This window comes from Thermobia domestica, chromosome 2 (assembly GCF_964235325.1).
Source record: "Thermobia domestica chromosome 2, izTheDome1.hap1.1, whole genome shotgun sequence".
Classification (NCBI taxonomy): Eukaryota; Metazoa; Arthropoda; class Insecta; order Zygentoma; family Lepismatidae; genus Thermobia; species Thermobia domestica.
Window position 1 is genome coordinate 322,734,502 of NC_137455.1, and position 15,595 is coordinate 322,750,096.

At 35.3% G+C, this 15,595-nt stretch overlaps 1 protein-coding gene across 3 annotated transcripts in view; it reads left to right on the plus strand.

Annotated features, from left to right (window-relative positions):
- Window positions 1-15,595, plus strand: part of LOC145678665 (uncharacterized) — a 203,779-nt gene that overhangs the window by 148,761 nt on the left and 39,423 nt on the right. For all 3 annotated transcript variants that reach the window (XM_081749049.1, XM_081749048.1, XM_081749050.1), the window contains one exon: window positions 693-834. In XM_081749049.1, the coding sequence (XP_081605175.1) occupies window positions 693-834 (142 nt within the window). The remainder of the gene's footprint in view (window positions 1-692; window positions 835-15,595) is intronic.

Below are 15,595 nucleotides of genomic sequence, written 5' to 3' on the forward strand. Positions count from 1 at the left end.
ACAATGTTCAATGATGTTGAGGAAACTAGAACATTCATCTTCTTTCTCGGAAAACTCTACTCGGACCTATAGGCAGTACAATTGCATACATAAACTACCAAAGAAGGCTTAATAGGGCGCTGTTGAAAAGTTATAAATAAAATTTCTGAAAGAAAGGTAGGTATTTAATTTGAACATGACTGTACAATATTGGAAGTCACCAACAGTTGAAGGCATACAATATTGGAAGTCACTAACAGTTGAAGGCACTCATGTTTACCCTTCATCTAATCGATTTGGCAATTATTCAGATGTGTAGCAAAGTGTGAAAGTTTTTTTTTTTTTTTTTTTTTTTAAAGTTTAACGTCTCACAATTGTGCCTTTTAGGCTAAAGAAGACGTATGATTAATGGAAATGAACGACTATGAATTTTTTTTTTTTTCTCTTTCACCGGAAATTGGACTCGGGACCATGCGCGTCAATGACACGCGCTAGAAACTATCAAGAAGAGTTGTGTGTAGCAAAATATATAATTTCTACGTCAAGATGAGTAAGTTAGCAGATACGGATTTTATTATTTATTTTTATTTTTTATTTATTTTATTTTATTCTTTTTTAAGTTTGCGGAAAATGGCCTGTTGTGTTGATATGGTAATATCTTATCTTAATGCTTGTCTATTATACAATACTTAATAATTATTTCTATATTTTAGGTGGCAAGCAGAAGAAGAGGACTAGTAGCAGTTCTTCTCGTTCTGATAGTGAATCCTCAAGTGAATCCAGCACAGCTTCTGAAGAAAAGAAAAAGAAGAAGAAACAGTCGAAAAAGAAGAAGAAAAAGAAGGTCAGATCAAGGTAAGATAATTGGCTGCCTAAATACAGTTAAGAATATAGTAATTACAAAGAAATAATTTAATACTCCCCAGCAGAAAAAAACACGTACCATACATGCACATGTACAACATGCGCCTGGAAAACCCTTGAAATTGGAACACTGTTTTACGCCTGATCATGTGCTCATGTTTTTTAAAAACATTGCGTGTTCAGTCCCTGGAAACGGAAAAACACAGGTAAACAAGGAAGAAGTGAACACCTGGTTTGTACCTAGAAAACACATGTTTTGTACCTATAACCGAACGCAACATCTGTGGACTGCATGTTTTGCAACTGATCTTAACGTGTTTTCTCTTCAACAGCAGCTGATCATCCGCTGAACATTGCATGTAAAAGGAAGAAGACCAGTGCTATTCTAGTATTGTTCGATTGCTGTCACTACATACCATGTACAGTTAATGTTTATACAACCCGTTTCTGCTAAAACAAACCACCTGGAAATCCTATTTTCCGTATTAAAAACATACCATGTTCCAGACATGTAAACGACAAACTCCTGCTAGATGAACAATTCTCTGGAACCTGCATGAACGTTCGGCAATACAGGGAAAAAACAGCTCATGTTCACAGCAGACTTCTTTTGAAATTCAGCATAGCTGAAAATCACGTTAAAAAACGGAACACATTATATGTAATGTGCAGAAAATTTTCATTCAACATTTAAAATACCGGCTGGCCTGGAACGCAAATGTACATGTTTACAATATCGGTGGAGTACAGTGTATGTGTTGGTACCTTACATACGCAGACATGTTTTCACTAAATACCACGTGCTACACATGAACTTACATTCGCTGATCTACACATGTCTGCAGCCCGCAACATTTTCTTCTGAACATTGCATGTACATGCTCGTCGCACAGGTACTGATCAGTCAATGTACAGTGCACACATGTGATTTCATGTCAGGACAAGAATTATTACATTCAAAAACAGGTGTTATTACCCGGATTAGTGCCTGTTTCTGTTCGAAACCATTTGCTTTACACGTAACACCTGTAGCACATGAGCAAAACATGCGAAAACAGGCACTGTACATTGCGTGTTTTCTCATAAGTTTTTATGAGGGTCTGCAATAATGGAATAGGCCCATCCCAGTGAGGCGCATATCTTGTAAGTTCAGGATGAAAGACATACTGGTCAAAGTATAATGGTGCACAATGCATTGACCGTGCAGGAATTTCACTGAAGTGCGTTAGTGTTCGTTGTAATGTCTGCGGCTTATTTAGAAGACATTATAAGTATGCTGTACATTACGAGCGAACTCGGAAACTGTACCTAACGATTACAAAATATAGCGCGATATATATATATATATATATATATAAAATCGTGGACACAGGTAATAGCCACTATCTGTTGAACGTTTTATACTGTCAGAAACGCCAATTTATATGTATACACGAAGGAGGTTAGATAAGCTTCTGTCTCGGAGTGAACTCGTGACGTTAGGTACACACTGATAGCATTTTATTCAATGTAGTGGACTTGTAAGTTGACACACTTAATATAACTATCCTGCAGCAATTCTACCCATAATAATAAAACATTTTGTCTTGTGCTGCAAACCATGCCTCTGCAGTTGCTATGACATCATTAGTGTCCCTAAATTTCGTTCCTTTTAGGTGCATGTAGTTTTGGGAAATGATAATATGAGGGGACCAGATCTGGGGAACAGGGCGATTGTCAATGATATCTAACTTCAGTTCCCACAGTTTCTGCACTGCAATGGCTGCTTTGTGACAAGGAGCATTGTCTTGCAAAAAGGCGATGTGTTTGGACTATTTTCCTCGCCTCTTTTCCTTCAATTCGGTATACAATTTTTCAGCAAGTTCACATATCTTTCAGCATTTAATGTAGTGCCTTTTTTCAGATATTCTCTCAGTATTACCTCCTCACAATCCGAAAAAGTGACACGAGCAGTCCCGGTTTCGATTCCCGGTGGGAACACTCGTCGAAAAAATGTAACAGTTTTTTCAGGCCAGGCATCTAGTGAGATTTTTCCTGGGTTTTCCTCGTTCACACCAGGCGAATGCTCACACAACCTAACATAATGGTCCCAAGTTTCTTCCTTCCTTTTCGTTGCATAGTGTGGTCGCCAAGGGACGTCTTCCCTCATATACGTGATGGGCTAAATGGCCATAGATGCCGACAGCCCAGAAATCTAATTTCTAATTCTAATCCCAAAAAATGGCACCAATCACTTTCAAAATGACAGCAGATTTTTCTCTGCGACATTTTTTTCAGCCTTGGTGACCCACTATGGTGATACCACTGCATAGTCTGAGTTCTTGTCTCGGGGTCATATACATATAATTGCATTTCATCAACAGTAACAATTTGTTGAATAAAGTTGGAAGCATTCACTGAAAAATATCGCAACACACTCTGTACACAGTCCCGTCTTGTCCGCTTCTGATCAGCTGTAAGGGCTTTGGGCACCCACTTTGCCAACAATCTTTTCATACCAACTTTTGCCTTATGTACACGTCCCACACTGATCCCTAGGGTCTCTGTAGTACGTGACAGACCAGTTCGCCTGTCTGCAAGGATCATGTGCGCACGATCCACAGTTTCCACAGTCACCACACCTTTGGGTCTTTCACATCTCCTCATCTTCGGTGCCCCTCCTGCCCTTCGTGAACTCTGCTACCCACAGTTTCACTTTGTTATACGAATGACAGTCATTGGCCATTATCTGTGTCCATTCATCAAAATTTTCCTTCGCTTCCATGTTCCTTGAGACAAGGTATTTGATGACTACTCTCTTCTCACATTTGGTAAAAGTCACAATGTACTCCGTCATGCTCACTTCAAACCTGCAACAAAAGAGAAATATGTTAAATACATTCACGATTTTTTGCAAAACATTCTTTACATAACATACTTTAAGTATTTTTATTTTGAAATATGAGTTAATTCACTATGTTAGGCCGGAAACTTATCTACCCCCCTCGTGTGTATATATATATATATATATATACAGCGTGATTCAAAATTATGTGAACGATTACAACTCCTAATAACTTTTTTATTAATCATCATCCAAAGCTAAATGCTAAAACTCTCCAAGTTTTTGTGATAAAAAGATGAAAATAGTACATCACAAATATTCTATGTGGGCCCCAGACCCGTTTCAACATGTTTGCATCAACAGTTTGCACTGCAGCAGTGATGCGCTCTTTCAGTTCATTCAGATCTTGGGGTAGAGGGGATTTGTAGACAATGTCTTTTAGATGTCCCCACAGAAAAAAAATCGCAGGGGGTAAGTCCGGTGATCTTGGTGGTCAATGTAGAAGCTGATGATCATTTTTACCTGACCACCCAATCCAGCGGTGTGACAGTCTGTTGTTGAGGAAATTTCTGACATTGTGATGAAAGTGACATGGACCTCCATCCAATTGATAGATGAAGTTTGCACTGTCATGTTCGAGCTGTGGCATAAGCCACGTAGTAAGCATTTGTAGAAATGTTTGTCCAGTCGCAGTTCCTTCGTCAAAGCAGTACGGACCATAAACTTTTGAAGATGAAATTGCACAAAACATATTCGTCTTCGGTGAATCACGCACAATTTCACAGATTTGGTGAGGCTTCTCATTTCCCGAAATGCGAACATTTTGTTTATTCACTCTTCCTGTCACATGGAACGTAGCCTCATCACTAAAACAAAGTTTGCCCAAAAAATCATCATCAACACTGCACAACTCTTGAAATGACTCACAAAAAGTCTTGCGACACGTGTGATCATTAGATGTTAAGTGTTGTAACAACTGCACTCGATACGGATACATCTTTAAATGTTTACGCACTACACGCCAAATAGTTGTTTGAGGCATTTGAAGCTCTTTGCTAACTCTCCTTGTTGACTTTTGTGGGCTGCGTTAAAAACTGGTTCGAACCCTTTCGACATCTGCCTCAGAAGTGGACGGCCTACTGGGCGATTTTTCTTTACAAATGCATCCCGTTCTGTTGAATTTGTCATACCACTTACGTATGGAGTTCTTTGATGGTGGATCTTTATGAAATTTTGTGCGAAACTCGCGTTGAACACTAACAACAGACCTACAAACGTAAAACTGTAAATGCTCTCTCTGCACCACAAGCAGCGGAACTAATAACTCTGCCACCTAGCGGATAAATTTTAAACTACTATGCTCGTTCCAAACAAAACTTGAGGATAATATTGAAAGTATTTCCATAGAGATTTCATTGTTGATAGAGTATTATCACTTATAGAACGTTTCCTTATCGTTCACATAATTTTGAATCACGCTGTATATATATATATATATATATATATAATAGGGCGGAGCGAAAAATCACTTTTCTATATATCGAAAACGCAATAGTGCGGAAAAGTTGTCACTTCATGTTGATAAAATATTGTAAAAATTTCGTCTCTGAAATCGAATATCTTCGGGTGGCGAATCGCCAAAAAAGATTTTATGTCTATAGGGTATGCAAACCCGTCGTACACATCACTCTTTTGTGTTTCTATGGTAAATGAACAAAAGTATTACCTACGTTTCTTAAGTTAAGTAATATAAAATTTAAGAAATATTTTTTGCATGATTTAGGCAAATTTTGAATCACACACTAGGTAATTTGATCAAAATAACGATCTACTTAATACAAAATACATATTTTTTTCTGCACCTCTCTGCGTGTTTCAGTGAAACAACCCAGGACCCACGAAGAGGACGTGGGTGCAGGTTGGGTCTCTCCTATGCCCACCCTACCATCCATACACGTATGTTCAAGATTAGATCTTTGGTTCTTTGCAGAGCATAGTTTGCCTTTGTTTCTACTTTTATGATTACAAATCGGGATTTTAGTTTAACTCTGATAAAATCATCTCTGCCACAAACTGCTGCAGATGCTTCTGTTACAAGTTTCACGCAGAGGAATATTTCACAGCTCTTTTTATGCCTGGATGTTCACGGTTATTACTGTAAATGTCAAGTTCTTTGTTGGAAAACAAGACAACGCTGGAGGATGCGTGACTTCAACTGATTCCCAATTAATAAGGTCTGTGTAATCGTTTGCATTGAAATTGAGCTTTGATAGCTTTTTTTACATGTGACCATTGTCTACTTTAGCTGGTCTTCCTCGTTTCGCCATCCTACTGATGCTACTGTCATAATCTCTACTCTTCTCATTTCTAGCTTTTCCCATTGCGTTGAGGGGGGGCACGGTGGCTCAGTGGTAGAGCGTTCACCTCCGGTGCTTGGGGTCCTTGGTTCGATCCCAGGTCGCGCCGTGTGGACTTTGTGGTGGACAAACACCGTGCTCGTGGGTTTTCTCGGGGTTCTCCCGTTTCCTCCCACTTTCTTCATTCCACCATTTCATTCATTTCTCATCACGGTCTCCTTTAGCCTAACCGGCATAACCGTGAGACGTAAAAGTCAAAGATTTCATTTCATTTTTCCCATTGCGTTGACTATCTTTCTCCATGCCTCCTTTCTCACGTGAAGTCTTTCATCGTCAACCATAGAAAGCAAGATATTCTCCGAGTGTGCGAAATAAGAGTTATTTTGGATTACTTCTTGAACCAATTACGGCTCCTTTTGTGGTAGGTATCTTGAAATTATCATTTAGCTGCGCGTGTTTATCTTCGTCTTTACAAGTAGAGATCTTTTTACTGAAAACCAGCGACCTCTTGTCTCTTTCCTGCATAGAGTTTGATCTTTAAGACCCTCATCTAAGTACAAGCCTCTAAGAACCTTTCCTTTGTCCATAAGCACTTCTTTTTTTCGTATCTTTTCCCTTTCTCGCCGGATTTTTGAGCGGTCTATCATCTGGCCAGCATTCTTTGGATCAATTATTCCAAAAGATTGCAATGTAGCTGTTGCTATCAAAGGAGTTGCACGATCAGATGTTCGAAATCGGTCTTCCAGCATAACATATAAGTCTAAGGACATGTCGTTGCTGCTTGCTTCTTTTTCTCTAATACTGTATTCTGTTGTTTTGCAAAGTAATCTTCAACACCTGACTCATCGCCATCAGAGTATGATGTCTGGAGTTCATTAGAAGTACTCATTGTGATATGTAAAAAAGACTGTTGGCGGGTGGTCTCTCGATTTCCTTTTAGTGCGTACGATTAGTTTTAAAGTCCCCTCGTAGTCAGCTTCCTCTATTCTGGCTATTCATGTTCTCTGATCTTGCAGAAATGTCCACAGGTACTTTCTTTCTTAATTCACATGAGCACATGGAAAGTTCATGACATTTATAGGAACATATATCAAAAGACTTCGTGTAATCTTGTTTAAATATATCCATTTTTTCTGGAAACTAGCAGAAGATTTCGTTTTCTTCTCAGATTTAACAAACTTCTCATATACTTTCCATGCAAGGCAAGTAAAAACTAAACTACACGTTCTAACGACACAGTAGGGATGGAATCTTTGCCCTAAACAGATTTCACACACTGAGCAACGTCTCTCGCCACCTTCATTTACAGATGGATCATATCCTTTCTCACACTTTTCAAGCTCTACCAATTGAAAATAATGCTTCATTACATCTGCTTTTGTGGGCAACTGCACACCTGAAAGTTCAGCTGAATGTCCAAGCACGGGGTAAGTTGTTGTTAATCTTGTTCTTATTTTCGGCATGGTTAGAGTTTCAATATTGATATAAAATACAGATCTCACACACATTACATAAAGTTTAATTTACAGTACAAACACAAACTGTTTATACACTTACCAACTACGCACAACGAAGTAAACACTGAAATGCAATGTTAACACCGCAAAATGTGGAAAAGATCGTCTTCCACATTCGAACAAAGTTATCGAATACTAACGTTGTTTCTTTTTAATACTGCCACTATCAATTGGGCTAGTCCAAATTGAATTCTTATGCAAGGGAAGAAGGTAAACTGTATAAATCAGTACGAGATTTTTTTAAAAGGAAAAAGAGTATTGAAAGAAAAATTATAATGAACAATGAACACATTTATCGGCATATTAATTCAATGCTAGAACCTTATGTGAAACCACAAGTGCAGTATATAATATACAATAATTTGTTTTGCTAAAAAAAGCTATTTTATGGTTCCAAATCTGCCTAAATCATCTAAAAAATAATTTCTTCAATTTTATAGACTGCTTAAGTTAGGAAATATAGGTAATACTTTTGTTCATTTACCATAGAAACACAAAAAAGTTATGTGTACTGCGGGTTTTCATGCCCTATAAAGACAAAATCTTTTTGGCGATTTGCCACCGGAAGATATTTGATTTTTCAGTGGCGAAATTTTTACAGCATTTTATCAATATCAATTTGCAACTTTTCCGCACTATTGCGTTTTCGATATATAAAAAAGTGATTTTTCGCTCCGCCATAATATATATATATTGATTGATTGATTGTGTATTCGGATGTTAAAATAAATCTTCTATTGTGTTTCTTGTTAAAATAAGTCAGATAGTAATATACAGTGGCGAATCCAAGAGGGGGGCTATAGGGGCTATAGACCCCCCCCCCTTGACGCTCAGGTATACACTGAATAAAATGGGCTTCAATCCTGCTTTACACTGGATAAAACAGCAAAATATGGTTTAGCCCCTCCCTTGATCATATCCTGGATCCGCCAGTGGCAATATACTACTATTAATTTAAATAATTTTATTCAATTCGAATCACAAAGCTGCATCTTAACTGCAGCTTGAAAAAGAAAATTAAATCAAAACACTATAATAAAACGAAGAAAAAACTCCACGTCATAACTATGACTGCTCTAAGAAATCGAAGACACTTTGATACTGGCAGTATCAATCCTCTATTTTGTGAACAGGACGAATTTGGAACACAGATCGAACAAAGTAAAGTATTAGATTAAAATAAAATACTTTAAGTTAAACTAATCAAATTTCTTTCAATGAAATAAAAATCGTTTATAAAGCAAAATGTGTTATTCACAGCATAGTTTCAATCTTTTTCCAATTCCTTGAATCATAAACCGGTAGAATCTATCCAACAAATAACTTCAGATTTCGTTTAGCGAAAAAAAGTATTATCAGATTATTTAATATAGAAAAGAAAAAAAAATATATAATGGTTAATGTGTAACACAGATCTTCCTGTCTGACAGAATGACTTATACATTACTTAAGAAATTACAGAATACAATAAACGTGCTCTTATGTAATATTAAAATACGTGCAGGTTAACCCTAATATACGGCGAAAAAAAAAAAAAAAAGAATAAGCTAGCCTCATTATTTTCAGAAATTACTGTACGGCTATCGGGCATTCAATAGGATGTTTCAAAGGTAACTTCCGTGTAAACACTTCTCTAATATTACAAATTTCGAAGTTAAGAAATTAACTATTTTCTCACGCGTCAAAACAATATTTTTAAGATTATTGTACATTCTTTTCACACTTTTTCTTAAAACAGAGAACTTTTCATACAAGAATAAGTTAACAGTATTTTTACAAAATATTCCGTAATATTTTTAACTATTATCCAAGGAGCTTTATATTTCCTGTTGTGTACAACAAGTTTTTTGTGTACATTTGCTTTAAGTATAGTGTCCAAAGAGTCATGCATTAATATAGTAGTACTATTTACATTTCCCGAGAACCTATAGATTTTCATCTCATTTTTGATGTCCTCTTACAATTGGTAGAAGTTGACTCTTACGTAGTCGTATACTTCACCTTGATCTTGTATGTTATGTACATTAAGCGAATTTTATTTTTTTGTCGACTTGCTATTCAAAGACAAAATTAGGATGATACCTATCTATTTTAACTAATGGATCCACATTATACCATACTAAACATTCTATAATGTTAGATAAAACAAGATTCTAGATATTGTGCGGCAATTGAAAGTCGTATAATTGATGATACTGTTTTAAATTGAATATTGATGCTAACTCGAAAACATTTTTTCAGCTTCCGATTTTAGATTAGTACTTATTTTTTCTATTCAATTGTGCAATCGATGGTTACAGAATTGAAACTCCCAAGGAGCTGCAGTATTTTCAAGTTTTTCTCATTTAGCAACTTATTCAGCCAATCGCAATAATTTATGAATTGCTTGGGTGGCAAGTTAGGTAGAAGACAATGTATTCCGATTAGTATTGGGGTATGTATGTATGTATGTATGTATGTATGTATGTATGTATATATATATATATATATATATATATATATATATATATATATTTGACAATCACGTGTAACTTTGAAAATGAAACCTGTATTGTGTCACATATAAAGCTTTTAATTATATCATCAATGCATCCTTTTTTTCATTCAATATTTTAGAGACTCATAGCATATTCATATTTATACAAACTTCCTAACATTTCGTGTTCTCTTAATTCGTCGAAGTAAATTAAACAAAATTCTTAAAAGAACATAATCAGGTAATCAATCGTTCATAAGATTCAACGTAACTTCTTTATGCTGACGATGTCATTTACAGGTATCTGTTTAGAATGCAAGGAAATTAGCCTAATCGCTAAAATACGGAACGGAGCCTTCAACATACTCGATATTCATGGTTGGTGGCAGTAATCTTACGCGCTATATGAAACTATAGAATCGAAAATAAATTTAAATATGCTTCTTATATAATTGAACCCATTTCGTGAAACAATAAAACAGTGAAATTTAAGTTAGGTGTGAACAAAAAATGTAGAATTCGTAATTTAAACAACATATTGAATTTAGGTTACTTGAACTATCGTTGTAAAATTTGGAACTCGGAGGATATTTCTCCTTTAGTAACATACTTCTTCCCACGTTGAGGATAGGTTTATGGAAAGTATTTGAATCCCTCCTCCTGAGGATACGCATTTCAGTGAAAGTATAATGACGAAAATCTGTGATGTCACCCTTTGAATGACACCATAGATCCAACCATAGATTGGACACTAACATTGTTTTTTTTTTTTTTTTTTTTTTTTTTTTTTTTTTTTTTAACATGTCATTTCTTCCGATCCCATCATCTCTCCTCCATAGCGAAAATTGCCAATATAACATAAAATCATTGGGAGATCTAAGGTTGATAATAATTTTGAGTAGTTATTGCGTAATGAGGTAGCACACAAAATCACATTCGCTTTTATATAGTAGATTCTAGTTAGCAACAATTATACACAAAACCATATTCACTTTATTAAATTAATTTGAATCCCGGAAGCATTGTTTAGGATTCCATTAGCAAAAGTACGTAATTCATGCACAATTAGAAAGCTTAACTCAGAAATGTACATGCAAATTTAATCGTAAAACTTGAAATAGTGCCTGGTTCTACTGTAAATTTTCAGATTTCATCAGTTTACGCGTACTTGTTTAATTAGACGAGTTAGTACATCTAAAATTGACCTTTTAAATATAAACATATAAATGAAAATAGACTTTATACTGCTTTTCAGAAATTCTGTAATAAATTAAACTCTCAATTAAAATAAAATTGAATTAATGTGGCGACAAACGGCATCCCGCTTGAATGAATCGAGCTTTATGACCTTCTTTCTATATCAACGATATTTACCTGGAGTTTCCAGAAATAACTACGATGGTCCAGGCTCGTCCTTTTCTTGTTCTTCCTTCTCAAGTTCCTTCTCCTTCCTTATTTATTTATTTATTTATTTATTATTTTTTTTCAGTTCGCACCACTGTTTTTGTTAATTTTAAGGGCAGCCGCTGTCCTTTCTATGACTTGATTCACATCGATAAGAGGACCCTATTTTCTCCTTCCCACTCAAATTGTTCGCGTAATGAACACGCTATCTCGCGAGCTTGACCTCGTAAAACGACACCCTGTTCAATTTTTTAATATTTCTTCACAGACAAGTGAATTCTTCTTCGACAAACAGGATTTGCACTTTCTGCCGCATTATCCATTTCAGAGGACACACGTACACATACACACACACTCAAATTAAGAGAGAAAGAGTCAGAAATAAATAATACTCTAAAGTATATACAGGGTTCCTACTGGTCAGGGAAAATTCAGAGAAAAGGTGCAGATCAGGGGAAACTCAACGAAAAAGACTGGAAATCATGAAAAATCTGGGAAATTTCATAAAATACATTTTTTCAAACACCAATTTCAGCTTAGTCAATCATTAATGATCACAGTATGGAACGTTGCTCAGATTTTTATGGGTCATAAGTGGAATGTATGTGTGAGCAATTGATTATTTGTCTCTATGGAATAAATGTTCTTATATATAAATATTCATCGTTATTTATTCCTATTTATATCCGATACATGTCATAAAAATCAGGAAATTTCCTGCCAAAGGCCAGGGAGAAATCAGGGAAATAGATTTCTCCAGATCAATAGGAATACTGATATACGAAACACGAATTTATTCACTGCAAGTAAATCTCAATTTTATAAAATTAAATGACACAAAACAAAACTAAAAAGAGTGTTCTAACAACCAGCAAGTCCACTACTCAAGTTGACATTCGACTAAAACAATGCGCATTTGCTTATGTTCAAGTTGGCAACGTGAACAGTAAGGGTGGAATGTTTACCATTGCAGAGCGAGAGAAGTGAGTCACTATAATTGGCTGAACGTGCTGCTGCCATAGAAGCAATTCTTGTCTGCCTGTTATGACTACGTACAGTACAGGGAGGAATAAACAGGAAAGCAACTGTCAAAAAGGACAAGTTGCATCAAATGAAGTGCAATTAAAATAAAAATGAAGAGCGGCTTTCTTTTAATGAAAAGAAAATTGAGGCATTAAGTCAATAAAATTAAATTGCTCAAAATTCAAGTTTATTAATATAAATGTTGTTCGGCTCCCGAGAGGGCACGAGGGTTGCCGAAGAGGAAGTCTGGATGTATAATCAACTCTACACCTGAGTTGCCCAAAAATTTGAAAATGAGTCAAGAAAAAGTGATGTTTAGGACACAGATCTAAAGAAATTGATATTTAGAACATTCAGAATTATTTGGAAAACGAGATACTCAAAATAATGCAGGTAAAAGAACTCGAATTCTAAATATTAGATAGCAGGAAAAGAACTTGTCATGGACGCCATTGTATGGTAGAACCTGTTTCAGTTAGTGGAATATTATTAAAGAAACTGAAATAATGAATTTTGAGACATTTTCTCTTCATCGTATGCGTTTTGAGGCAATTAGTTCAGTTGTGTATTATAATGAGTAGTAAATTCAATTTCGTTCCGTCACATATATTCAAACAGGTTATGAGGGGGCATGTCCTAACTTGTTTTAAGTATTAGGCCTATAAATACTATTCCAAATTATAGTTAATATGCTATGGTGCATTATTCGATCTAATAACATGCATATCCCATTTGATTAAATTAGGTGGCCCCGCATAGCGTTATCGCTAACGCTTCCGCCCTCGGTGCGAGCGGTCCTGGGTTCGATTCCCGGTGGGGGCACTCGCTCGAAAAGGTGTAAAAAGCTTTTTCAGGCCAGCCATCTTAAATCAGTTTTCCTGGGTTTTCCTCATTCACACCAGGCAAATGCCGGGATGGTACCTAACTTCCGCTTCCTTCCTTCCCTTTCCCCGGATTGTGTGGTCGCCAAGGGACGTCATCCCTCGTACATGACGGGCTAAATGGCCATAGATGCCGAAAGCCCAGAAATCTAAATCCTAAATCGATTAAATTAGGACGACTATTATTGCAGAATATTGATAATAATTTATTGAAGCTTATTATTGGCATAATAATGTCTGCGAGCGTTCACTATTAAATGAGTTGTCCGTGTTAAGTACGGGTCTTCGATACAGATTACTTAAAGATCTTTAAAAAAAAATCAGTTTCAGAAAGCTAAGATTGGCAAGTAAACAATCCTAATGCGTTAATCTAAGGATTAAGAATGACAGAAAGAAGTATCTCATTTGGTACCTGAAAATCATATCTAATCTAGATGATACCTGTGTATTAGTTCCTGAGTACCTATTGAACAGATAAAATATATTTACTCTATGAAAAAAAAAAAAAAAGAAAAAAGAAAAGAAAAAATAAATCACGATAATAATAATCAATGTAAATGTTTATGTATAGTGTATACATCAATGAAGTTTTTTTTTTTTTTTTTTCCCTTTCATCATCATCTGAAATAGTGGAATAAGTTTTATAATCAGGTTATGTCAAGTAGATTCGTCATCATCCTTGGGGAAAGTAGGATAGTATTAATCATTAATTTCATATGTTTATATGACAATGTTGGATTAAGGTCCCGTATCATTGTATGAGTTACTGTAATGAGACAGGCGATGAATAATGGTAATATGGAGATATAGGTTTCATTAAAAAGGGAATATGAATATGTCGTCCTTCCTTGAAATGAATATGAACTTGTTCTGAAGCTGAGTATATTAGTTTAAAGAAAGGAATATAACAATGTGTTCTTCGAATGAATATTTAAAAAAATATATTGTTTTAAGTCTTTATTGTTTGAGCATACTTAGAATGGATTGATGATAATGTTGAATCTGCATTGCATCTATATTATTATTAATTCCATTGATGTTATTATTAATTAAATGAAATAGTTGTGACTGATCAGGAGATCTGATCACGAAGTACCAAGCATAGATTTCAATCCATGAAACAAAAAGAATCCAGACTAAGAATGTTGTTTCCTATTAACTATTGAAGCAGTAGTTGAAATTATAATGTAAATTTTATTAAATTTGTAATTGAAGAGCTCATGAAATAATTAATATGATTGATTGCAAATTAATTCTCTAAGATATTGTGTATGTACACAAATATCCAAAATTATTGTCGCATGTCTATAAATATGTTATACTAGAAATATAATTTGATAATGAGTTCGTCCGGTATTTCTTATAATGTTAGTATCTGTATAATCGGCAAAGACATGTATGTGACAAATTTCATGTCAAAAGAGCAGTAAATAGGAACAATAAAACGAAAATAAAATTTTCTTCTCATTTAACAACATTCTGTTTTACTCATTCTAATTTTCGTATTTATAATTATTTTCCTGTGAAATTTACGACAAATATACATTTCCCGATTATACACATAGTATCAATATTAAAAGTACCCTGGAGAATCATTATCAAATTATATTCTTACAAGGAAACAGTTATAGATATGCGACAATCATTTTGGACATGAGTGTGTAAAGTTCCATTTGCATGTAATCTCTTGTGGAAGCTATTGATATTGTTACTTTAATACTGCACTTAAAAATTAATCAAGCGTTTCTCAATGAAAGTAATATATTTCTTTGCAATAAAAATATTTATCTATATCTTCTAGTAAATTGGATATAATACAGGAAGAGCAAAAATTTCCAACTATTTGGTAGTTCAATTTTAATCTCTTGATCGGAATGACACTGCTGCAAGTTCCCGGATCGTTTACAGCTTATCTGAAACAATAAATATTGTTGCGCGAAAAAGTATTTTCTTAAAAAATAACTATCTAACATAAATAAAATAAAGAGTTTGTTTGTGTGTCTGTCTGTGTACGGCCTGGGGACCAGACGACTGGAGACCAAAAGTTACCAAAATTTGGTCACGGGTACCTTGGTCTAGGCCCCAGATCAAGACCAAGCGTTTTTCTTTCTTTCTTTCTTTTCTTTTCTTTTCTTTTTTTTTCAAACTTCGAACCAGGGGGATCTCAGGGGGTCGTTTACCGAGACTGGCCTGGGGACCAGACAAGTTGACCGAGAGTTACCAAACTTTGGTGACGAATACCTTGGTCCAAGCCCCAGACCAGGGCGAAG